This window comes from Poecilia reticulata, linkage group LG3 (genome assembly GCF_000633615.1).
Source record: "Poecilia reticulata strain Guanapo linkage group LG3, Guppy_female_1.0+MT, whole genome shotgun sequence".
NCBI lineage: Eukaryota > Metazoa > Chordata > Actinopteri > Cyprinodontiformes > Poeciliidae > Poecilia > Poecilia reticulata.
This window is the reverse complement of record NC_024333.1, coordinates 16,993,567-17,019,932: the sequence shown is the minus strand read 5'-3', so window position 1 is coordinate 17,019,932 and position 26,366 is coordinate 16,993,567. Positions and strand designations below refer to the sequence as shown.

The window sequence follows — 26,366 nt, the reverse complement described above, 5'->3', positions numbered from 1 at the left end:
GAGAGTCTCTTCCCGCTGAATCACGGTTTGTGGAGGTGCTGAGCAGAAAACGAAACAAAGATTTCTTTAATCTCACTTTGTAATGATCTGCAGCTTGTTTGGTCTCTAATTTATCTGGCACAACCTCTTATCGAAAATCATTACCGTCTTCTCTGAGATGCTCACGTTTAAAGTGTCCCTCAATGCCAACAGTGTAAGAAATGCTCTCCAAATGAGAGTTTTAAAGAGCATGTAAATTACCAACACAAGTGTAATATTTTAACAGTAATCTTCCTTTTTTTTGATCTGCAGCACATTTAATCAACATATAGCTGTTGATGAAAAAAAGAAGTGCTGATCAGCGTCATACTCTATAGAGCTTTCTCTCATTTCCAATTTCGTTATGATCTTAAGACATTGATTAATTATCTCCCAGCTCACTGAACTATTACACTGACATCTACAGGGCAGGAATGTTACATTTAGTCATAAGCTCACTCATCCAGAGAGAAACTAGATTTATTACCTTGCTGTGCCCGCCAAGGCTCATAAATAGTAAATTTGGATTTTATTCTTTTTTACGTCAGCAGTCACAATTTTAGTAGAAAGATAGTATCTATAAAACTAAGTGCAAAGCTTTATCTGAGCTGTGCCAGTCACATGCTGCTAGAAACTGTAGGGGAAGAGGAAACCGTATTTTTTATTTGCCACAAAATCAACAAAACATGGCTTTAAATAGTTGTAGTAAGACTCTCAATTAAACAAAGTATCAGAAAAATTAACAAATTTTGTTTTGAAGAAAAAGTTATTCCTATTTCTAGCATAGCAGAGATTAGATATCACTTTTATGCTATATCTTCAGAACAGTTTGAAGCATTAGAATTATAGCGTAGGATAAATTAAGCACAATTCCGCCCTCTTCTGGAGATACAGCGTACTTACATGCAAAGCCTTGCTTAATTCTTAGATATTAACTTGGGATGTGATCAACTGTAGGAAAATCTTTTACAGACAATTAAAGACAGGGTTTCTTAAAATAAAACATGATTACAAACTTTACCCAATTGATTGCCAAGTTAAAAGTATACAAATTCAAGTCAGTGTAAAAAAAACAATCAATGTATAACTTCAGATCTTTACTTTCATTGGTCAGAGGATGATAATTCAGCTGTGAGAAGTCTGCTCATCTGTAAGCAGAGCCACAAGGTCTCATGTCAGGTTTCCCCAAGAGGCCACTGAGCAGAACTACAGAGGTGGACTTGGACCCATTAATCACAGAGAGCTGATTCTTCAGCTGAGTGAACGCTTGGACCGCAATGCAGTTTGTGGGATTCTGCACACAGAAGTTATTTTTGGAATAAGCAAAGCAAATAATGCCGTTTTCAACACTCACACCTTGTGAATGTCCTGGTGACACTAAAACCTGATTAGAAAACAACAACAAAAATAATGATAATAATAATTTAAAGCCACCTGCACTGTTATTATGTTCTATACAAATCCTGTCAGTTAAAACGCTACTATCAAAGATTTTACTAAAATAATTTAATCAGGATGATAGTGTGAAATTTGAAAATTGTGCTGATCATTTAAAAAAAAAACATATGCATCATAATTTATAGATCTTATGTTTTTTTTCTCACTGTCAGAAAAACAAATACCTCCTGTTTTAAGACGGTTAAAATTAGCAAAATTATTTCTAATTGCTAAGTGCCACAATAATGAAAGAGAGAACCTGTCAGAGATTTGTGTACCTTCTGATTACCTTCGAAATCAGAAGGTACGAAAACATACCTTTCCTCCGGATTTGGCAGCACTGCCTTTGAACTATCTGACTTGGGGCAAACATTTTAGGTTTCCTTCTATAAGATTCACAGTAATTTGCTGGAATTCTGGCCCATTCCTTCTGACAGAACTGGTGAAACTGGGTCAAGTTTGTAGGCCGCCTCTCTTGCACGCGCCTTTTCAGAGCTATTAAAAAAAATCCCAAGAGGACTGGGATCAAGACTTTGAGGTGACCACTCCAAAATATTAAGCTTGTTGTCCTTGAGCCGCTAGAACTATTTTGGCTGTATGGAGGTAGTTGTTCATTTGACCACAAGCTTTAACTTCCTGGCTGATATCTATGTTGCTTCAATATTTCTACATAATGTTCTTTCCTCATGACGCAATCTATTTTATGAAGTGCACCAGTTCAGTGACTCAACCATAAGGACTTGCAATCAAACCAGCAAAAACAATTTGCCAGTCATCTTGGAAATGGAAAAACTATGAATGACTGACGTGGAAAAATACGTGTTTAAACTAAGTATAAAACGTTACTGTACATAATTATTGGAATTAGAAGCACCATCATTTTGTCAAACCATAGTAACACATAAAAAGTTAATTTTGCTTCCTGAATTTTTTCCCCCCCACTTGATAAAGAAGCCGGAACGCCCACCTGTTCTGCCGTCATGTCGCCACGTACTATTCCATGCAACGCAACCTGCTGTTCATTTTCACAAAAGTAGCCAATCAGGGTAACGCTAACTCCCGCACAACCTACCATGCTGACTAGCCAGTTAGCTGCGGACGAAGGTCCAGCTGAGAGGGAGTAACGACAGGGCAGCAGAGCAGATGGGGGACAGGGTTCACATTAAAGTGAGTATTTAATGACATGACGGTGGTTCTTGTTAGTTAATCCGATAGCATTACTCTGAAACCTCTTTGACACGTTTGTTATTGTAAACTGTGAGGCTCGGACCATCAAGGCAACGTTAAACTAGTTCCTGATTTGGGTTTTTTTTATGCCAAATTTGACAGGGGTAGCTAAAGCTACCACCAACAGCTTCCTTTAGTTTATAATTAGCTACCAATGTAAAGGCAAGCTTCGAAACATATTTACTAAAATGTATGCACAGGGACAGGCGGACTTTAATTTGAATTATCTAGTGCAAAGATTAAATCTGTGAATTAATTCAGGCTAGTATTTTAATGTGTGTGTTTATGTTTATGCCCAGATGTGCTGGAGCCGGGCTCTTCTCACCGGCTGGGTTCTGCTGCTGGTGCAGCTTCAGTACCTACAGGCTGTTCCCATCGGCATCGACAAGACAAAAGTAACAGAGACAGAGAAGAAACCTGATGAGCCACCAGCCAGTGTGGTAAAAAATGCACATGACTCATACACAACCAGCACCACCATGAAAACATAGACGTTAATTACTGTGTAATTATGTTGAAGCCATGCCAGAGCCCTCTTTTCTTGTAAATGTAAGCAAAACACAGTTAACAGTAGTTAGTTCACCCAGTTTTTTTTTTTAATAATCTGTTATTTTATAATCTGTCATATTACATATTAAAAGTAATGGCTCCTATGAAGTGTAAATAATCGGTATTGGCTTGGTTAGAGGTTTAACGGACAACTTTGTTACATTTTACAGGACACTGGACTTCACTATGACCGCTATCTCAGGGAAGTCATTGATTTTCTTGAGAAAGATCAGCATTTCAGAGAAAAGCTGCACAATACGGACATGGAAGACATTAAGGTAGGCTGTGTATCTCTTGCTTGGTTGTAACACTGTTATAATGCTTTGAAAATGCTATGTAACACCACCCAACCACTTTGTTAATCTCATGTTTAGAAGCAAAATTATGCATAATGTGTTAAGACATGCTTCCTCAGAGAAACATCTGCCCCTCCTTGTTTTCCTTGTTTTGTTTAGCAAGGCAAGCTGGCTCAAGAACTGGACTTTGTCAGCCATCATGTCAGAACAAAACTAGACGAATTGAAAAGGCAGGAAGTAAACCGACTGCGGACTCTGATTAAAGCCAAGCATGATCTGGAAGGAGGAAATGGTAGGAGGTTCAGCAAAACTGTATATCACTTCTATGCTTTTACTTTTTAAATTGAATGCTACATCCTTAAAATATTTATTCCTATTGTTGGGAAATGTGTTTATATTTTGTGTCAATTTTAAATATTAAGACATTTACTTTTTGAACAGATATAGCTGTGGACCACCAGGCTCTCCTAAAGCAGTTTGAGCACCTGAACCACATGAACCCACACACCTTTGAAGTTGAGGATCTAGATCGGCTCATTAAATCGGTAATATCTGCTTCTATAATATTTTGTCACGTATATAGAACATAAACAGAACATAAATCATACAGTACCATAATATTTGAATTATAGAGTTGACCTGGAAAACAAAATAAAATGACTAAATACATCCACTAACATTATGAACTTCCAGCGTTTCGAAAAAAATAAAAAAGTACATATGTGGCCTGCACTAGTCTGTCCGCTGCAGCAGGTGTCTAGTTGGTAACATGAGATATTTACATGGAAATTATTTTTTTTACCTTTTAATGAAATGCGTAAATTTACATACACAAATACATAAAGTAAATTATTTTTCCAAACAGTACCTGTAACACGGCTTCTTTTTTTTTTTTTTTTTTTTCAAGGTTTTATTGGCTCTAGTGGCCTTTATTTCATAGTTAATTAACAGAAAAGTTGGTAATGAGAGATGGGGAAAGACATGCGGCAAAGGTCACCAGGCCAGGAATAGAACCTGCGACGGCCACGTCGAGGACTAAGGCCTCCATACATGGGTTGTGCTTAACCCCTGCACCACCACAGCACACCCTTGTAATACGGCTTCTTAAAAACATTGAAAAAATACAGTAGCCTACCAGTCATAGATTGCTAGTAGTCATAGCAATCTATGACTACCAGGAAAAGTCATAAATTGCTATCTTCATCTTCCTTTTGTGCACTAAAACCACTAAAATCTTCATCTTCCGAGTCAGAATTGAATAGCCTCACACACACTTTCGTTGTCACTCTTGAGTCAAATTACTGAAATTGTGAAAAACAACTCGCTTATCTGTGCATACCTACTGCTTGTTACAATTTGCCCTACTGCCTGTGTCACATAACTCACCTTTACCTTATTTACCTTATCTAAAGCTCCGCTTTAGAGTAGATATCTTCAGAGTAAGTTGTTGCACAAAAGCATTCTGCTTTTAATAATATCTTTTGTTTTGCAATCAGATACATCTCATTTTCAAGGTTTATTTTCAGAAGTCAACATGCATACAAAGAAATATAATAAATTGTTCAGGAAATCTCAACAAGAAATGCAAAATAGGAATACAAGTAATCTTTGTAGACTAGACGGCTAAACCACACATTATACATCACTGTCTTTAACTGCTAAAGGAGCCTATGCTGAATTTTAAAAGTTGCCTCTAAATGTTTTCACCTGCTTACAGGCAACGAATGATCTGGAAAACTTCGACAAAGAGAGGCACGAGGAGTTCAAGAGGTATGAGATGATGAAGGAGCACGACAGGCAGGAGCACCTGAAAACTCTGGATGAGGAGCAGAGAAAGAAAGAGGAGGAGCACTACGAGGAGATGAAGAAGAAGCATGCGGATCACCCTAAAGTCAACCACCCAGTGAGTGGCATTGACCGGAGAAGCATAAAACAAACTGATAGCACGTTGCAATATTCTACTTTTAAGATTTATGGTTTACAATTAAAATGTGATGTTCACACAGTCGATTAATTATTTCTCTGTCTCCAGCATGGTTATAAATAAACTGAGTTATGTTTTAATGTCATGACGTAGGGCAGCCAAAATCAACTAAAAGAGGTTTGGGAGGAAGGTGATGGATTAGACCCAGAGGACTTTGATCCAAAGACCTTTTTCAACCTGCATGGTAACCTTTCACCAGGAATCGCTTCGTAAAATAGGATTATCAGCCTTTCATTTAATGCCATTTCTTTTTTTGTTTTAATCAAATATAAGAATTTGCATACATTTCTTCCATTCATTTTATTCCCTTTCAATGCAGATACTAATGGAGATGGTTTCTTCGATGAACAAGAGCTTGAAGCATTGTTCACCAAGGAGGTAAAGCCACAGCATCTAAAAATTCAGCGACTGATTTAATACAATCTGTCTCGCTGTATCATTTCAGCTGGAAAAAATCTATGACCCCACCAATGAAGAGGATGATATGGTGGAGATGGAAGAGGAGAGGCTGCGGATGAGAGAGCATGTTATGAACGAGGTAAACTGAGGGTTACAACCTTCATCATTATCATTCAGAATTTATTTTAAAAGTTTTTGTTTTTTCTACGCTCATACTGGGTTGGACCCTCTTTCTTTCCAAACGGCTTTAATTCTTTGTGGCACAGATTCTGCAAGCTATTAAAAAAAAAATTTGTCATTTAAAATTAAAAAGTATGACATGATGCATCATCCTGCTGAGAAAAACCATCAGCACATGAGTACACGGAGGTCACAAAGGGATGTGGTGAGCTTTCATGTTTCATGATATGCGGTTGGTACAAATCGCATATCATTTCTTACTTGAGTACCAAAGTTTGCCAAGTAACAATGCCCTATGTCCATTAGACAGGGCTAGGACAGAAACCCGTCTACTATATAAAAGTTAGGCTGAAACTGACTCACCAGACTCGACATTTCTTTAAGCTATTTCTTTAAGCCAAACAATGCCTGTAACACGGCTTCTTTTTTTTTCTTTTTTCTTTTTTTTAGCAAGTCTTGCTAAAACATTAGCAAGTCTTTGTTAGGTATAGTGTCGTTTCTGGTGGAGATGAATGACACTACGTGATCCTCTGCTGTTGTATCCCATCTGCTTTAAGACCAAACATGTCTTTTTTCATCGAGTTGCTGCCCTGTGCATTGGCTGATTCACCGTTTGTGGCAACAATCAATTGAATGTCTGTACCTAATAAAGTGGCAGCATAACATTATGGAACCCTGTGATAAAGTTTGGGCTGCTTATGTTAAAGGGGAAAGTTGATTATGTCTACCTCTTGTTTGATGTCTGCGTGTCGACGTTCAGCTCAATGCCATGAGCTTGTCGTTTGAGACGAGTCTGATCTGAAATGCTCACTCTAAACTTTCTGGTCTAGGTGGATTCCAACAAAGACAGGTTGGTGTCTTTAGATGAGTTTCTGGTTGCTACAAAGAAAAAGGAATTCCTGGAGCCAGATAGCTGGGAGGTAAGAAACGGCACGAGGCTGTCGCAATATTAAGCGTTTATGCTAAAACGAGTAGCATAAACATACATGCATACATGTTGAAATGATTTCCTACTGTATTTTTGGTCAGACTCTGGAGCAGAATCAGGCCTATACAGATGAGGAGATGAGAGAGTTCGAGGAGCATCTGACTCAGCAAGAACAGGACCTCAGTCAGAGGACCGTTGATCTTCAAAAGCAGAGAGAGGAGCTGGAGCGACAGCAGGAGCAGCTGAATGCACAGAAAGTTGAACTCCAGCAGGTAAGGAGTCTGAAAGAATCACCTACACCTGGGTTCCATGTTTCATTTTGTTGAAAAAAATTAGTTGCAAGGAGGATGGTGGGATTTGTCATAGTTGGCAATTGCTACCAGTTTTAGCCTTTTACTTGCTTGCTAACATACTCCAACGTTGCTATCAAAATCATTTTTGAATCTAAATAATAAAAAAGTAAAAACCTCCATCAAGTTATGTTAAAGATATGATTAGCTATGTTTTGTTCAGAAGAGCATTCCAAATTGGACATTTCTGGAGTACAATCATTACGGGAAAAGTTTGTACAATGTAAATAATCTTCCCTATGCCAATTTTTATCATCATATCTTCATCTATTTTTAACATTATTGTTACTAATATTAGAGAGTCTAATCAGAACTCTTTCCAGGCTGTTGAACATATGGAACGACTGAAGTCAGATAAAGTAGAGCCTCCTCCAGAGGTTCACGGTAAGTGTTGATTGCACATTTTTGTTGTTGTTGTTGAAATATCCTGCCGTGGCAGCGAATATAAAACTGTTTTTCACGTCGCAATCGAAGGAAACGCCGTCCCTGAGGTCCACGCAGCTGACAACCAGCTGCATCCTGATCAAGAAGCCCACCCGCCAGGACATCAGGAGATACCCCAACACCATCAGGATACGCCACAAGAGCATCACGAGCAACACAATCCAGACTTACCTCAGCAAGGACAACCCCAGGCTCATCATGACGAACTGTCAAACCAGCAAGATGTTGCACAAGGCCAGCATAACCTGGCATAACGACGTCAAAACAAAACAAAAAAAAAATCAACACCGGACTTTCGCTGTACTTAAACTTGTACTTAGAGAGGGGCGATGTCCCTCGATCCTAAGACCACTTGTAACAGGTACAACCAGCATTTAAGGTTTTTAAATACAAATCAAGATTGGCACATATCAGATCTGTTATCCCCGATACAACTTTTATAGCGGTAATCTTCAGATTATATGAACAGAACTGAAAATGACCCACCACTGACCTGTATTGATAATTATTTTAGAGAAGTGCAAAGAAATGAGAAGAATATTTACCATCCATATAGAGCAGTGTTAAGTCTCTTCTGTGGCTTTGGCATGCAGAGTTTCTTGGATTTGTGCAGTACGGTTTTAAAGAGCTTTAAGATGTAAAAATTCTTAGCTTCTCTCTGTTCTTGCATTACCTTTTAAGCTACCCTCCCAACTTCTTTAGATAAAGGAAACTTTTTAAAGATTTTCTACAGGTAAGTGGGACCAGGAAAATTCAAGAAAAACAAGAGAAAGTGCTGGAATCTGAATATACTCGTTTCAAAAGTAAGTACGGTTTGATGCATCGATTTGATTTGTGACAGATCCATCTAAAAAATATATATTGCTGTGATGGGAAGGTTGTCGTTAAAAGTTTACCTAAAATCTACTGCCCTAAGCAATGTCACATAGTGCTGGTCATCTTTCAAGTCACCCTGCAGCTGCTGCCTGATTTTTTTTTTTTTGTAATTTTTTTGTTCAGTGCTAGAAATACATTTAAGAGTGAGAGAAATTTTTAAAAAGGGGGGAGATTTCATTACAACTTTAAAATCTCACAAAATCTCAATTTGATTTATTGCCAAGTTATGTTTTTGTTACTTGATCTGGTGCACTACCTGCGTCGCTGCTTCGATCAGTCCACCTCATTCGATGATCTAGAGGAGCTCTCACCAGGTTCTGCAGAGGCCTTTCAATTATCCACTAACTCAGTTCAGGTGTGTTGAAAGCATGGAAGACTTTCCAGGCAAAGTGCCCTTGAGCATCATGGAGGGAAACAGTTACTGCATGCTCCTGGAAGGATTTTGTATTAGAAATTTATTAGTCGCGTAGAATAAGAATAGTGACTATTTTGAATACAGCTGGTTATACTTACAGTACATGTGTATGTACCATGTTTGTAAAATTGAACAATTGTTAATTTAAGAAAGATTTTAAGAAGTTTAGGTGTACAGGTTGTTTACCATTTTTATGTGTTAATTTTAATGACATTACAAACAGAAGGAATTAGTTTTGTCTGGAAGTGGAATTTTATTTGGTTTAAAACTACATATATAAACAATTTTTTTTTAAATTAAAGGCTGCTTGTTTGGTTAAGTTGGTGCGATACCCAGTCTGCTGTTTTCCCTTGATTTTTCCCATTTGCTTTTTTTTTTTTTTTTTTTTGGAGAATGTTCAATTTAGCAATGAGACATCTTATTGAGATAAAGACATTTGTTACTTCATACTCCATCCTTGCTCACGATTTTTTTTTTTTGTCATGTTCTTTCGAATACTGCACAGAATATACAGGTCGGGTTTCAGAATGCCTGTTGCTCCATACAAGTCATTTGGCAATACTACAGATTCAGCTCAAGATAATAAAACTGTTTACCTTTTATCATACTTGCTTGATAGTGACTCTTATTGTAAAATATGGGACTTATTGCTGTGGAAAGGAAGAGAACGCAAGTATTCTCAAGGTCTAAACAAAGTATGATAAGGAAAAACTAAAATATTATTTTCAGAATTTATTCCCTCTCATTGTATTTCTTTTTTCATCCAGCGATGTATTTATCTGTCCTTCGATAGTTCAGGGCTACATAACTTAGTGAGTTAAAAATACTAAGCACAGGTTTATAGGATACAGCTTTATTGAAACAGTCTTAACCAATAACATCAGTGTACAAATGGGTTACGGCGCAACAGAACAGTGGGTTAAAAAAAAAAAAAAAAAGGGGGCGGGGGGGAAATGTTTATGAAAATTATTGGATCAAACGGGAGAAGCGTCGACAGCAAGGTACAAGAAAACCATTCCCATGAACTCAGATCGACAGTGGCAGGGTAATTTTTTGCATTTACTTTGTAAAAAAAATAAATTAATGAACTCTTTCAAGTTTACAGGAACATCTATTTGTAGTTTTACATGACACAGACTCTCTGAGAATCCTACATGTGGTGAACTTGAGCATGTTGAGTTAGAACATTTAGAAGATCTAAATGTCAGCAGGCTGATTAATAAGTAGGGCGGGGGTTAAAAAAAACCTGAAATAAAATTAACCATCGGAACTTAAATGTTAGAAAAGTGAGCTTGGGCAAACACATTCAAAAATCCTGAATGTTTTAACGTGGCGCAACAGGACGGTTCTTTTGATCCTTTAGGATCGCATTGCTTGAGCGTTGGCCCGGGACAGGCCTCTTGATCCTTGGGCAGTTCCCCGCTTGTAGCCTTGCTGATATCCCTCCTGGAAGGACGAACGTAGGTAAACAGAGGTTAGCCAGCTCATGCAACAGAAAAACACTGATTAGGTTTGGAAGTGAAGTCATGTCTTACACGCTGGTAGCTGCTGTTGGAATAGTCCCGAGATGTGTTAAACTGGGTTTGGCCATAACCGCTGCTGGAAGGAGCGTTTGAAAACGGAGCACGGTATCCTTCATAACCACCTGATTACAGAAGTTAATGTGATCAGACGCAACGAGTGCTGTAATTAAAACCACAATTTGTTCCAACTTTGACACAGTTTGACTGTGGTACCTCTAAATCCATTTGAGGAGCCCCGGTATCCATTCATAATGCCACGGGTGTTTCTGGGTCCACCCCTGGGCGCACCTCTGCTGCTGTAAAACGACTGGCTGGACGGCCCAAACCCTGACCCCGCAGAGGGATCATCGTGACTTCCTGTTGATGGCATGACCTGATCTGGAGGCTGGAATCCACCAACAACTGATAAAAGAGAGTTGAGAACATCTCAGAAGTCTGTGATGCGCTAATAGGTGGTCACTAAAGCAGGCTAGCTTACATACCGTATTTTCCACACTAAAAGGCGAACCGGCTTATAAGGCACATAGAATAGACGCTACAGTAGAGACTGGAGTTACGTTATGCATCCACAAGATGGAGCTGCACTAAAGTGAATGTCAACAAAACAGTCCGACTCTGGTCGGCGAGGAGAGCCTTCCACGACTGGGCCGGGGCCCAGTCGGACGATGGTCACCCTTCTCCGTTCGCACACAGCATGTTCGTGGTGCTAGATGACCTGCAGACGACCTGATTCTAGACGGTCAGAAGATAGATAGGTCAGTCAAACTTTATTAATGGATTACAAACCAGCGTTCTGACAACTATCCCAGCATGCACCGAGCGCTTCTTCTACGGGCAAAAATGAAGTTGGCGGCTGCTTACCGTAGTTGCTAGACCTGTTGTGGCTCAATATTGGTCCATATATATAAGGCGCACCGGATTATAAGGCGCACTGTCGGCTTTTGAGGAAATTGAAGGTTTTTAGGTGCGCCTTATATTGCGGAAAATACGGTACTTTAAAACAGCAAAGCTATCTTCTCCATCTTATGACTGCTGCAGTAAAAGGCTCTTTAATGTGCTGTGTGCTCTCTCACCTGACTGTAATCTTTCCTGTGGCATTTCCGGCTGCTCTACAGTGTTCTCTGACTGGCTGGTAAAGCCCTGGCCATAGCCACCAGGAAATTGGCTGGACTGCTTCAGGGAGTCTGCTTGGCCGTCAGTGGATGGAGGTACGGGTGCATTTATATTAAATACCTGAAATGACAAATTAAAAATCTCAAATGTGTTCACTTTCAAACGCACGGCATAATTCTCGCTGAAGATCTGTGAATCCAGAAAGGGTTAAAACAGTCCCCCCCCCGTCAGGATGGCACACGATAATTAAGCATTTTGGGTTTGTTTTAGGAAGTGAAACTTGTTTACTGGCCTGAAATGTTCTTCACTGGCCCTGACTAAAAATTAAATTGGACACGATCCGACGTTTTCACTAGAATTTATTGAAGTCCAAACGTATTTTGCTGCTAGACTGCTTAAATGAACCCAAAGCATACCGCTTGCACTGACTGGAAAGGTGCTGCGTTCACATTGATGCCTCCGGAGTGGATATGTTTGGAGACAGGTGGGAAGGCGGTAGACAAGGAACATGGGGCAGAAGACTGTTCAGATGACAGAGACATAGAGGTCTGGGAAGGCAGGGAGGAGGAAATTTGAAAGGCAAGGAAACAAGGAATATGAAAAAGGTCAGCGGATGCGATGGGAGCTGCGATCAATACACTAAAAGCTTCCAGCTATTTCCACATAATATTCAAATGACTCTGTACAACACAACTGATAAGAAATACCATCTTCATGATCCCTAAAATATATCTCAATACTTACTGACTGATGCTTTCAGGCAGCTAAAAAGAACTAAGTGTTTAACCTTCAGCTGTGCTTTTCTTGCACTTACTTGGGAGGATTCCTGTGGTGCAGATACAGTACTTGTCTGAGGGAGCCTGGGTTCTGAGTGGACTACAAAAAAGAAAATAAAAAGGGTAAATTTTTTAAAAGTATTCATAACCCACTGTCTTATTACACCTATAAGATCACTCACTTGAAGGGCCACCCATCTGCTGCAGGTCAACCGTCTGCAGAGCTTTCATTGGCTGGGCAGACACGATGGCTGGGTCCAGAGCCTGGCCGTCAAACTCCAACATGGAGTCCTGTCAATACAATCACGCTTTAATCAGACTTAGAGCTACAACAATACGATTTATATCAACGCCATTGTAATTTTAAATAAGGTTGGAATCTGGAACCAATTCTGACAGAAATAACTTTTTTCCCCGTTTGCCCCTGATTCTACTATTCAATTTACCCAATTTTACAGCTGGTAAAATTTTGAAATAATGATCTGTTTATAAACTTGTTGACACCGGAAGCAGAAATACTTCAAGGTACTGCATTAAAATTAGTATTTCGCAACATTATTCAGACCTAGCTGAGTCCTGACATCTGCAGAAGGCTATGTGAGACTGTTCTAACCTGCATGAAGTTGTAAGTCCCTTGCATTTGAGCCATGAGATCTTGCACCGCCTGCTTTCTGACCACAGGGTCAGTGGCAGGAGAAGGAGCAGCTTGGTTCACAGCCATGGTGGGCTCAGAAGCCAGCTGTGCAGGTGGGTGGTGCTGCAGGGAATTCATCTATCAGCAGAAACAGTGATATTAAAGAATACAGTCAAGTACACTATGTTGCCAAGTATTGTGTGTGGGTTTGCTTGCCGGGGCTCGGATCCATTGTCTCGGCTAATGCTACATATTAAAAACATATTCATGCTTGAGGATACGTGGGGAACACGGTTCCTCCCATTTACGAGATGACTGAGCAGCAGTGAGGGACATGGAGGAGAATGTTTTTGAAGGCGGGCCTTGAGTGAAACCATGATAATGGCAACTTCATGATAAACCAGATTGGGAACTGAAAACCAGACCAACATCACTGTCTGACCTCACAAATGATGTCTTAGAAGAAAATTTGAAATACTCCTACAAACTCAATCTTAAACCTTACTGAGTTCATTTCTAGAAGACTAAAGCCTATATATCAATAATGGGATGTGGCTTAAGTTTAACCATCTCAGTACGTTTGACAATACAGAGTATTTGGTGCCACTGATGGGTGCAGTGAGGATACCTGAGCCTCCACAGTCCACTCCTCCACTTGGTCTTTGTCAGTGTTACTGTATGTAGTTTCTGGAACAAACTGTCTGTTAAAAAACTGAAACAAAGGACGACTATTTAATTTAAACGCATAATAAAAGTATATATATACACACATTAATAACCAATGATCCACAGTTTTTAATGCACTACATAAAAAAGTCTGACAACCTCTGTGGTTTCCACTTGGACAGGCTCTGTGTAGTTTTCATTATTTGGTCCTTCTGGAAAGGAACAAATTTGAAGCGTGACTACACCCAAGTAAACACACACTAATAATTTAATACGCAAATGAGTACGTTTTTACCAGGTTCAGGTGGCTGCTCCCCAGTAACCGCTGTTTCATCCACCACAGCCTGCTCTTCTGGCTTCTCTTCTGTCTCACAAGCCCCGTTCTGTTTAGATTCTGCTCTGTCAAAGTAACCACTGACCAGTAGTTTGTCCAGAGTCTCCCTCAGTGACTTGTCTGGAACAAAGACGAGAAGGATTGATCTTAGTAATAAAGTTTGTTTTTTTTTCATTGTGAAGTGACGTAAATGTCGAACACAGCCTGACTGACAAAATTATTTTTCACCGAGTTCTCAACACTAAACCAGGTTACTGCTTTAAGAAATAAAGCCAGTGGAGGGAGTGGCCAAATGTTTGTGCTGTAAATGTACAATAACTTATGATATTTGTTCCAACACTTTAAAAACCTACTTACATGTGGTTCCTGCCACAGACTTGTCTCGACCCTCAAGGAGAGACCACAAGTGCTGTGAGGCCTCTTCATACTGGTCAATCAATCTGGAAATAACGATTCAGCGTGAAGTGAAGGATATTTGACATTTAATTTTAAAATTATGAAAACACAAATAAGAAACATATCTGCATATAGAGGCACCTCAAAGAATTAGAGTATCTTTAAAGATGCAAGTATTTCATCATGTCAGTTGAAGGTCGCATTTTAAAGATACATTATACACACAGTGACATATTTGAATTGTTTATTTCCGTTCATTTTAATGATTACATCTAATGAAATCCCCAAACTTGGCTTTTTTTAAAATACAAACATTACTGACCAATAAAAAAAACCCTAATTCTTTACAACAAAATGGGATTTTACGCCGATCAACGGGAATCAAACCAAGCATATTGATCCAAAGTCGAGTGGAAAGAAAAGTAGCAAAAAAGGATGAACAAGAAAGTCTTGAGAAGCAAAGAGAATAGAAGAGTTTTAGGAGATGTGATGTATGAGCTTCAAGAGCCATCACACAAAGGAAACATTTCCTGGTTCCCTCCGATGATGATGATGATGAGCATTGTGGAGATTGTGATTTTTTTTTTCTAGCAGAACTTGACACCTGCCAGTAGTATCAATACCTGCGTAAAAAACTATACTGTCACTGTGTTTGACTGGCCTACAAACTGTCCTGATGTAAACTCCTAACAGCATAGACGAGCTAAAGGGCAGCATGAAAAGATTGGATTTCTATTAACTGCAAGTCATAATCATCAAAATTACCAGAAAAACATTCAAAATATATCAATTAGCGTCTAATGAATCTGCTTACTCTCGTTTTCATTTTTCTTCTTCAGTAGCAGAAATAAGTTAACTCTCCAATACTATTCTGGTTTTTGAGACACACTTGCACGACCTGATGAAGAAAATTATTTGCCCACATCCACATACCTGATATCACAGTTCCTGTCAGGACCCACCAGTTTATAAAACTCATCAAAAGATGCAAGGTCAGCATCTGTGAGCAGAGGGGAGCCAGAGGAATCTGGTCTTTTAAGGTCCTGTCGCACGCCGTCCTCCCCTAGCTGGTCCAACAAATACTGGAGCTCCAACACCGTCTTCAACCGCCGTTGTTCCATTTCCTCCCGCTGAAGCTGCTCTCGCCGTGCAGACTTTTTCACTGCCTTCTGGACCTAAACATACACAGAGATGTTTTGGTGCATGTTATGTGACACGGAAATTGTAAAAGGGGAAAATTTCCACTGCGGCTGGTTTAGGAGCCATCACGCAGAAAGTTTAAGCCAACCGCAGACATTCTTTTCTCTCTTCACGGTTTAATAAATTAGTAGTTTTACAAAACAGCTTCTTAATGGAGACGTCTTATAGCATCAAACTCCTTTAAAATAAACAATTGTTGAGGTTTGGTCACAAACTTTCCAGAAAAGGTCTGACTAACCTCTTGGCCCAAAGCCAGGAAGCTCTTCTGCAGTTCTCGAGCAAAATCAAGGTTATTGATGATCTCTTGATACTTCGACAAGGCTTCCTTTGGAAACATCCAGGAAAGAAAATTTAAAATTGTTACATTGCTTGTATTAATACAATGCTGCATATGAAGTAGCTGCCAGTTTCCCATCTCACCAGCTGATCCTGATTCAGTCTTTCTTCCTTATTCTTTCTGGCCTGATAGTCATCCAGTTTGGACTGAAAAAAAATAAATAATATTGCAATCATTAAACAAAAATGTCAAAATAAAATCCAAAGCATGGATTCAAAAGTATAGATAGAAGAACTGGTCTTCTTGTTCATGTAACTGGTTTTCTTGTTCATTTAAAAACATTTCACTGCTTTGTTTTTTAGCTTTATAAAATAGCTTATTTTTTTCTTGCCATAAAAACAACTTTAAATAACAACATTCTTTCTGAAATTGAATCATAAAAATATTCATCCACTTAATGATCTCAAGCAGTAACTCGTGACATCTAGGGAAACACACACACACGCGCGCACGCACACACACACACACACACACACACACACACACACACACACACACACACACACNCACACACACACACACACACACACACACACACACACACACACACACACACGCATACACACACACACACACACACACACAGAGACAAAAATCAGTGCCAAAACAGAGAAAGATTCAAAAACCTCGATGTAAACATTTTGCCCATGTACCTTTTTCTTTTCCATATTCCGGACCTTTTTGTCGATAACACCAAGAAACTGCTTCATGGTCTCAGAATGACTTCCATTTCCCAAGTCTGGAATGGCACACTGGACAGCATTGTTGCCAACCGCTGCTGAAGGCATCTTAAGGGAAAGATTTAACCGGAAAACAAAAATGGGGCGGGTGTTATTTAATGTCTCTATTGCTGTGTGATTTATGGCTTTTAATGTCTCCATAAAGTGAATGGCTTAGACTTATAGTTCTCAAAACATTGATCGACCATTTAATGAATGTGAACAATTGTGTTAAAGTGAATTAGTCAGTGTTATGATGTCACTGTAAAAAATATTGCATACATCTTCAAGAAGACTAAAGTACTTTTAGAAAACATTTTTGTTGGAAGTTAATTAGCATTTGAATTTTTCCTAATGCAGCCACTGTTGTCTGAAACGATTTCCATGTGGCTCCATGTTCCCAGAATAACAGCAGAGATTTATTTTATTTATTTTTTTAAACGAATGTAGACGTCAGAATTATCAACTCTCACCGACCGACAGTCTTATTACTAGTTGCTGTTTAGAAGATATTAAATAATGTTAACATGTCACTGCATTTTCTATCATGCTAATGAAATGTCTGGGTACGATTGCTGAACAGTCTGTGAAGATGCACAATATAAATCAACCAGATAGTTTGTTAGTTAATGAATTCAAGCACCTATAATGAAGAAATCAACTAATGTTTTTATGGACATGCTTATCAAGGCTAAGAAAGGTCTAGGTTTAGAAAAAATGTGGGATCATATTTTTAAATGACAAAGGCGGACGTAAGTTACCTCAGAATCGGGCTTTTAAATGCTGTAACTGATTTATTTTAACCTACATAAATGATCTTGGTATAATTAAAACTGTACTTTATTTCGCCTTTAAATAAAAATGTTTTGATATGCACCATTTTCTGAGGAAATAAAGTCTACAGATACGAACCCTTACAGAAAGCAACAGCGGTTATGCATTTTATTTTAACGTAGAAGACACTGCAGACAGATGTTAGCTCAACCTGCTGCAGGGCTGACTAACACTCGAGGAGTATAACCGAGTAATTTTCCAAACAGATCATCTTAATTTAACTTTCATAGCAATTATTAATGTCTAAAGATAATCTGGGATAATGGGGGGGGCTTCTACATGTCTAGTCTCAAAATAAGAACATTTTACCTCGACCTAAACCCATCTCTCTAAATATTATGTCCTACGCGAGGAAAGCAGCAGTTGAAGCCGTTATTCTCAGAATGCTAACGCGATTTTTTCCCCCATAAATCTGGTTCTATAAGAGCACATGCAAATAGAAACAAAACCCGAGCAACTGAACAAAATTAAAATGAAGGCCTGCGATTTAAAGTTGCGTTCTTCAACTTAACTTGTAAACATTTTACAGACATATCCAAGCAGCGTTTTATTAGAATGTTACAAATTCTACTTCCACAGTTTTTATTTGAAAATGCGGACTTTCTGGTTCTGAGACAACGTCGTCTAATTCAGTTTAACCTAGCTTCGACCATGGTCCCATTGTTAGCCTATACTAGCATGTTCCTTAACGATATGCAGGCAAAGCCCGAAGCCCAGCTAATGTCATATAAAACTGCCTTTCACGCGAATTCTAAAGTGTTTGAGTGGTTCTTGTGAAGAAAATTGTTGCCCCATGACGTTAAGTTTTACCCATGAAAACAAAGACCCAGTCGGGACGCATCGACCCACTCGGATTTTTTTGCAGCCGTCTCGAGTAAAACATGACAAAAGACTTATTTCTCGAAATTCAGATGAAATAGCTATTTGGTGTAAATAGCAACCATTCCATACCTTTATTCTCTTTGTCTTCAAAGAGATTTTCTTTGCCGGGGTTTACGTTAACAGCGAAACGATCAGTACAGTCCGTGTCTTTTTTTTTTTTTTTTTTTTTTTTTTTTTTTTTACTTTAAGTGGAGCTTTTCTAGAAGGATGCTCAGGCTCAAACCGGCTGACGCTAGCTAGCTCCTAAGCTAACAAGGACCCCTGTGCTAACGTTATCTTCCTCTGATGAGGAACAACACAAGACAAAAATGCCCTACTGCCCCCTAGAGATAATATGTAGAATTGCTTCTAGAGTGAAGATAAATTCCTCTGTTAATGTATATTTGAAGTCTGCTTAAATTTTTTTGATTAAAAGAAATTTGGAAGAGAACCAAAAAAGAAAATTTATATTGAGAGTTCAGATTTTTTTTTTTTTAAATCTAGAGACAGGTCTTCTTGTTCATGTAACTGAAGACCATGTTCATGTAACTTAATCTTTAAAGCCTGTTTTCTATCTGAGGTATTTTAAAACTATGTCCAAAATTCAACAGCGTAAATGTATTTGCACACCCTGATCATTGTGATGTTAAAAATTCTGATCAGATACCGTGGCAAATGCATCCTTGATCGATCCAATAAAAGTATTCATATGCAAGTAAGTAATATATGTTTTTTGGAATACATTAATATTTTGATGTAAAATAAAACTTAAAAGTAGGTTTGGTGATCAATTAAAATCTTTACGTTCAACAGCAAAGAAATAGTTCTCACATTTAACTGTATTTTAGTGGATACTGCAGTCACTATTATAGCAAATTCTGTTAGTTTGTCCTCTCCAGGATTTCTTGCATGTTTATATATATGTATTATTTTTCTCCTGGCTTAAAGAGACAGTCATGATTTACAAAGTGAGAATTTTACCCCAGCTGCTTCAGCTGTTTTATGCATATTTACACATGGACAAGCCCGCTTTTGCACTGTTGATTTATTTAATAAATGTTTTTATGTTTCATTTTAGAGAACCTGCTTTTAGATTTACTCAGGAGCTCTAGCATGTTTGTAAAAGTCTACCTTAAATTTGAAAGACATGCATGCTCTTTGTTTTGATACAAATGTTAGATACATATGGAGGCAGTGGGTTCATATGCATGTTGTCATTCATACAGAAACAAACCAACTAAAGACAGAAAGAACAAACTGTGTTCTGGTCCTAGGTCTGAATTACTTCACTGACAAGAACATCAGCTGAATTTATTATTTTTATTATTTTTTAAATTTTATTCAATATCAAAATAATAACAAAAACATATGGTGTGATACATTACATAATGAAAGGATAATAAAATCGCTGAGCAAACAAAAAAAAGAAAACAGAGGTATGGTGTTGCAGAGAATGAATATCATTAACTGTGTGTGTGTATATATTAGAGTGTACATCAGCTGAAGTTTGACCACCATTGAAAAAACTAAACAAAACAAAGATACTGTGAACTAATGTTTCTGAATGGAGTTTGCATGTTCTCCCTGTGCATGCGTGGGTTTTCTCCAGGTACTCCGGTTTCCTCCCACAGTCCAAAAACATGACTGTTAGATTAATTGGTCTGTCTAAATTGCCCCTAGGTGTGAGTGTGTGTGTGCATGGTTGTTTGTTCTGTGTGTCTCTGTGTTGCCCTACGACAGACTGGCGACTTGTCCAGGGTGAACCCTGCCTCTCGCCCGGAACGTTAGCTGGAGATAGGCACCAGCAACCCTCCCAACCCCAATAAGGGACCAGGGTGTAAGAAGATGGATGGATGGATGGATGGATGGATGGATGGATGGATGGATGGATGGATGGATGGATGGATGGATGGATGGATGGATGGATGGATGNGTAAGAAGATGGATGGATGGATGGATGGATGGATGGATGGATGGATGGATGGATGGATGGATGGATGGATGGATGGATGGATGGATGGATGGATGAAGGTAACCACACCGTGGCAATTACAAAGGTTGGACAGCAGAGGGCGCATGTGTCTTGGATAACAGGGTTTTGAACTTCAAATTTGATGAAGATCTTGAATAAGATCCTGCAAACAACTTTTGCGACGTTCTTCTATTTGTTTTTGTTTTTTTTCTCTGTTGTGAGGGAGTAGCAAAAGACATACTGGCGAAAAGAAAGAGGCCTTACTAAAACCGCTCAAACATGGGTCTGAATAGCAGATGAGTTATCTTAAGTTATTTTAAACTATGTGATCAATGACCTTACCAATTAAATCTAAACCTAATTCAAATAATGTTTCTTTGTTGAAATTACTATGAAATGTTAAGTAATAAAAAGCATAGAGATCTGTTCAGGTCAGCATTTGAGTTGTAGGAGACAAATTAAGTTTCCAAAAAATGTAAACACTTCCAAAAATAACAGCCCATTATGGAATGACTACCTTAGAGATTTCAACCAAATATTCTCACAGCATGATTTTCTCCCTTCTCTCCTTGTCCTGTCTAAGTCTTTCTAAAACCATCGAGGTAAGGACAAACGGATCCTTGGCTTCTGTGTCTGATGTGGGCTGCTGAGTAATGGCCGTACATCCTTCACTGCGCCTCTCCTGCTCCACATCTGACTGGATTAAATCTGTGTAGAGGATTTATTGGCTGAAAAACCACCGGAGCCCCACAAACACTTTGGCCCCACACCACTTGTAGTGCAATCCAGGCAAGCGCATGGATTTATCTGCAGTTCTTCTGGCTCCTCCGGGTCTTTTTTCCACACTCCCTTTTCAGATGGTTTTTAAAGAGGTTTAAAAGAAAACAACAGATTTTTTGTTTTTCCACTCAGCTTTTCTTCTCTTAGTAGGGCAGCATGAATAATTCATGACCCACATGTGTTAGAGACAGACAGCAAGCATCTTCACTTAATTGCAACTATTATCGTCACTGAAGCAGGAGAATTTGTATTCTCCATCATGCAACAGTGATTAACTTGGGCTTGAACTTGGAGTGTGGTTCAGAGGTAAATGTTGCACCAAAGGCCTTGCTGTAAGCTCATGCCAGTGGATGCAATATGGCAAAGCCACAGAGGAAAACACTGAATCTTTTCGCAAATCTTCTTCTATGAGATGTCGTGGCTTAGAACGTTGTCTTTTTAAAGCTTACAGCAGTAACTCAAAAGGCAGGAGCAGAAAAATCCTTTTGGCAATGACCGTCATCATTCAGATGTAAATAGATATCAACTTTCCACTGTTCTTTAGGTTATTTTGGTTATTGGGCATACTTCGAAAATGGAAAGGTGATTTGCATGGAAAAAATATAGATCTTTAAATGCTTGTAAATGTTAACATTTTTAAAAAGCATCAAAAATTTCCGTCAAAGAATCACTAATTTTCTCTCAGAACCAAACATGCCCTGACCTGTTTCATGTGGAACCCATTAATGCACACATCTAAAAACATGTGACTCATTCAGGTGCTCATCAGGTGACATAGATGAAGGTGCTCCTTTGTCCTGCAAACATTCCAGTTTTCCAACATAAGGAACAGTGCATCTGTGTATATGTCCTTTTCTGCATATGATAACCCTCCAAATAAATAAACAGAAATATACACATTATAAATGTAAATTTATGTTAGCATACAGCAAGTGACCATATGCTGGCCATTTAGTACTAATCTAAGACAAGTGCAACTATATTTACTGATGTTATATATTCACAAAAGTCTGTTTGTTTCCAGTTTTTCTGTGAAATGCAAAAAGTGTCTCTGTGTGCAGCCACACGTGTTCCAGGTTTCCTCTTCTTTGCACGCTCGGGTTTCCATTCAGGCCTCATTTTGCATTCGAAAGTCACACATGAGTTATTTAATTTATTTTATTTCACATCTAAAAGAAATTTCAACTTGCAATTTTTGCAGCTGTTGTGTAAATTGAAACAATAAAAAAAAAGGGGGATCCTTCAGATTAGCACATGTGCTTTAGTCTTTGTAAAATTTGAGAAAAGCTTGCATGTTTGGTATAATCCAAAAGGTTAAATAATGTTGATAAAAAATAATAATAGTTTAAAGGTCAGCTTGATAATTTATAATGATTAGTCAGTTTTAAGGGAGAAATGATCAGCATGATGCAATCACTGCATGGAACTTGAAAAAGTAACACTTAATTTCTCCAACCTGCACATAAATATTCAGTTCTTTAATTTCACCTCATTCTATGTATTACATATACATCTTTAAAGTTGTGTGAAAAATTGCTGCGTTATTTTAATGAAGATCAACACACACCTGCTGCAAGAAATGCATGTTCTCTGATGTTTCCTATTTTGGAGAGTGACTAAGAGAAATGGACCTCTGTGTCTTACTAATACTCCAGATAAAAGAAAGCAATGAAAAACTAAGATTAATAAACAACAAAAAAGTTTTTTTTACAAGACTACGTTAATTTGCACCTCTAAATTTAGCTGTAAACTAGTCTTAGTAGGTTTTTATACATCTTAACTACTAAATTGCAGTCACCTCATCCCTTCTGAAAAAGTGCCTGATCTATCAAAACCAGGTTCTTATTCAAGAAAGTATTTGAAGCCCTCCATTAAATGTCCAGACCCATATTTTACTGAAATTGCGATACTTCTCCGTTTATTTATTTACTAATTGCTGTTACTAAATAATAAAAGAACCACAGTGTAAAAGGAGAAGAACTATATAATTTCAGTCTCTATTTTGTATTGCATGTTAAGTGCTGGGAAATCAATCATATGGGGTCGGTGTGCTCAGTGACAAAAGCCGATCTTATCCACCGCCATACAACCCAAGCAGACCTGTCCTACAGAGTCTGGCCCAGAGGGGGTCTTTGGGAGCAAGCTCCGGGTTAAAACACCAGCTGAGGATTCTCTCGGAAACTAACTTTGGAATAACATCTGTCAGTCACAGACAAAGTTTGCGTAGCTCCACAGTTCCAGATGCTTACTCAGCAGAGATACTCAGAAAGTCCCTGATTAGCACTCTAAACAGGGGCGGCGAAGGAATTTTTCTTTTTTTCTTGGACCGAGTTGACACCCACAAGCGAACGCTAAACTCTAATGATGTATTTCACACTTTGCATTCTGTTTAATTTTTTTTTTACTTGTTCGACAGAGCAAAGGAACATTTAGAACATAAATAGACAAGTAGAAGCAATAGTTGTACCAGATTTCACTGTTCTTTACTACTAGACAAAAAGATGAGGTAATCTGACAGACACGGATTTGGTTTTTTTGGGGGTTATTTCTGCAAAAACTCAACCCCTCAGTCCACTTTGGTGTATGTTGTTTACTCTTTGTTGATACTGAGATAAACATCTAAACCTAAACTCTGTGACCACGAACCACAGTGTAGGTCTGTTTATCTAAAAGTTAGAAAAGAATCCTGGACTTGGAATTTAGGGTGAAATATTTCTGAAAAACAAACAAAACAAAAGGTCACATTTCATCGAAGTGAAGGGAAACTGGAAACACATTTGGATTCAGCCCGACCGTGAAGATGGTGTCAGATGCCACCTGTGAATGACCACACAAATTGTCTGATGTTGTTGAATGTTTTGCAAAATTTGGTTGGTTTTAAACCAGTTTTGTAAATTTAATAAAATCCTTCATTCTGATATTATCCAAATGAAAGTTAGATCTTCAAAGAAACCGATCTCTGCATCTTTTCAGCATTTGTAAAGCATGAAAGGGAATTGGCATGAGCAGAACTCGTGCCGAAAAGGCCCCCAAAAACAAACTTAAAAGTAGTCTGATTTTCTAAATAGAAATATAATATGCAAGCTTCATGTGCCAACCCAGAGCTTAAACAAACAAGCGCAGACCTGGACAATGACAAAGACATGACTATTTTAAGTGAGTACGCCTTACTCATATATGCATGAAGGTTTCCGATAAGTGCTCAAAGTACATCAGGACACACACAGGCGGCCCATTTCTGGTTTGGATCCTCCACAGAAGTCTCTGTCATGACTGCCCAGTATCCCAGAATGCCCTGTCCAAAACGAAAAAGTATCTGGACCCTGTCAGTGCTTCCCTGCAGACCATAATTACACAGAATGGCTTAATTAAATCAGCTTTGATTGCTATTTCAAGTGATGAGAATAACATGAACTTATGTATTTGTTATTCCCACCCATCTCATGTTGTGTGCAGCCCGTTGTTGCTCTGCGTCTGTGACGTCTGGAGCCGCCGACCAAGTGGGCGTTGTGGTGTTGTTGAGCCGCTGACGTAGCAGGTGCTCTGCTGATGATCTCGGGTCAGACTCTAGATTGAGCCTGAAGAGCTCTGAGGGGAAGGCAGACTTTTGACATTGTCCATCGGGCGTCTGTCAGAATACATGGGTTTATGCAGGGTAACCAACTTCCAAATGTATCTCATGCAAACACCCACTGGCATGCAATGAGTGAGAATGCGTGCCAGTCTCACTCTTTGAGACTGAGTGAAAGTTTCTTTCACCAAGAAACTTTCCTTTTCTTGGTGACAGTTTCACTAAGAAACGAGGAAAGTATGAAGGACCGGGTCCAATCATCCACATCTTTAATGTATGCCTTTATTTTTGCGAATGGGTATTGATATTTCAGTATGTGATAGAGGAAACGCCACACACTTGACAAGTTTATGGATATGTTTTTAACCTTAGTGGTATTGTTGTTGAAACACAAATCCTATTTTTCTGGTTCTTGTCCAAAATGACTTACCCAAGTGGAGTAAGAACAATGTGTAATGTTGGTCTCCAAGGAAACCCAGGACATGTGATATTACTCCACTAGCGTCAAAGTATCAAGTTAGTTACTGTGTCGGGGTAAATTCACAAGAGGAATAAAAAAAATTTGTCTTTGCCTGAATAACTTTAAAACAATGTTGTGAGCGAAGAATTAGTAGATTAATATCTGATAAGAAACTTTACAAATGTGTTCCAAAAAGTGAACCCAAGCAGCGCTACAGATGTTTCAACATAGATATATCCATCTGGAACCACCAAATACATCATCTGGGCACATTTTGACACAATGTATGCACTGAAAAACTAACTTTATTTCAACAATGCATCATGATATAAACGTAATGAATAATCACAATCCATTGTGGCTATTCATGCCAGCTAAATACTACTGTTTTTTTTATGTTATTTTTTTACACATTTAAAATATTCAGGAATGAAGTTTGCATCCAGCTGGAGCAGATATAATAGATAGTAAATTAAATCTGAACGAAACCAGCAAAAATACATGAAATGTTTTTAGCACCAGTTTACAATGTTGGTTGTGTCGATTGCTTTAAAGGGTGAAATTAGCTGAAAAAACTAAAGCGAACATGTGCTGTTCGTAAAATTGCACGGGGGTCAGAATTGTGTTTTGCTTGAAGGCTTGAAGAGACATTTAGCTCCTTCTGCGTCAGACCCTCTGTGTGAAGATAGTTGCGTTACTGAAAGTAAAAATAAAACAACTGCTTTAATTCCACGGGATATGACATATATGAAATGTTTTGAGCCCTAGAAACATGTCCTGGGAAGGGGAGTAGGCAGAGAGACCGAGACGGCATCTGACTGACATCTGAGGAGCAACATGTCATTATGTAGTTAAAGCAGCAGATCAAGTGTTATTTGTGCTGGTGTGACCATGCATACATTGTGAAGGTGTATTCTGCAACATTAGGTAGAGAAAAGCTGGCCACAAAAAAAGTTGAGTGTGGCCACTTTCCATTCTTCAGTCATTAAATTAATTTCAAGTATGGGTAGATAAAACAACTACAAAGACTTTAAAATCTTCCTTCAAAAATCATCCGTCATATTCACAAAATAACTTAAAGTGCAAG

At 38.5% G+C, this 26,366-nt stretch overlaps 2 protein-coding genes across 4 annotated transcripts; one reads left to right on the top strand and one right to left on the bottom strand.

The window, feature by feature from the left end:
- The first annotated feature begins 2,511 nt into the window (after positions 1-2,511).
- On the top strand, positions 2,512-8,821 carry nucb2a (nucleobindin 2a). The gene is made up of 13 exons (XM_008405225.2): positions 2,512-2,622; positions 2,982-3,122; positions 3,402-3,509; positions 3,687-3,819; positions 3,969-4,072; positions 5,245-5,430; positions 5,605-5,695; positions 5,831-5,889; positions 5,957-6,049; positions 6,921-7,010; positions 7,120-7,290; positions 7,692-7,752; positions 7,843-8,821. The coding sequence occupies exons 1-13, from the start codon at positions 2,599-2,601 to the stop codon at positions 8,064-8,066; spliced, it is 1,485 nt and encodes a 494-aa protein (XP_008403447.1). The 5' UTR covers positions 2,512-2,598; the 3' UTR covers positions 8,067-8,821.
- Positions 8,822-9,936: 1,115 nt separating this feature from the next.
- On the bottom strand, positions 9,937-18,787 carry caprin1a (cell cycle associated protein 1a). Of its 3 annotated transcripts, none has more exons than XM_017304117.1 (17): positions 18,587-18,787; positions 16,736-16,870; positions 16,166-16,228; positions 15,984-16,070; positions 15,479-15,720; positions 14,507-14,589; positions 14,111-14,269; positions 13,972-14,027; positions 13,778-13,861; positions 13,129-13,287; positions 12,698-12,806; positions 12,554-12,615; positions 12,156-12,287; positions 11,700-11,859; positions 10,840-11,028; positions 10,639-10,748; positions 9,937-10,549 (listed from the first exon to the last, which is right to left on the bottom strand). In XM_017304117.1, the coding sequence occupies exons 2-17, from the start codon at positions 16,868-16,870 to the stop codon at positions 10,463-10,465; spliced, it is 1,917 nt and encodes a 638-aa protein (XP_017159606.1). In that variant the 5' UTR covers positions 18,587-18,787; the 3' UTR covers positions 9,937-10,462. The 3 variants fall into 3 exon arrangements, with proteins under 3 accessions (XP_017159606.1, XP_008403445.1, XP_017159607.1); XM_008405223.2 differs by having other exon boundaries at positions 13,975-14,027; XM_017304118.1 differs by lacking the exon at positions 12,156-12,287 and having other exon boundaries at positions 18,587-18,786.
- Positions 18,788-26,366: the final 7,579 nt, after the last annotated feature.

What these genes read in the sequence shown, in the direction of transcription:
- nucb2a (XM_008405225.2), top strand. Translation starts at nt 2,599, where the DNA reads ATGGGGGACAGGGTTCACATTAAA. An exon ending in ATGAGCCACCAGCCAGTGTG is followed by an intron (nt 3,123 to 3,401) that starts GTAAAAAATGCA and finishes TACATTTTACAG; the next exon opens with GACACTGGACTTCACTATGA. An exon ending in AGAAAGTTGAACTCCAGCAG is followed by an intron (nt 7,291 to 7,691) that starts GTAAGGAGTCTG and finishes AACTCTTTCCAG; the next exon opens with GCTGTTGAACATATGGAACG.
- caprin1a (XM_017304117.1), bottom strand. Translation starts at nt 16,870, where the DNA reads ATGCCTTCAGCAGCGGTTGGCAACAATGCTGTCCAGTGTGCCATTCCA. An exon ending in GGAGCAGCCACCTGAACCTG is followed by an intron (nt 14,028 to 14,110) that starts GTAAAAACGTAC and finishes GTTCCTTTCCAG; the next exon opens with AAGGACCAAATAATGAAAAC. An exon ending in CTCCTCAAATGGATTTAGAG is followed by an intron (nt 10,749 to 10,839) that starts GTACCACAGTCA and finishes TTCTGTAATCAG; the next exon opens with GTGGTTATGAAGGATACCGT.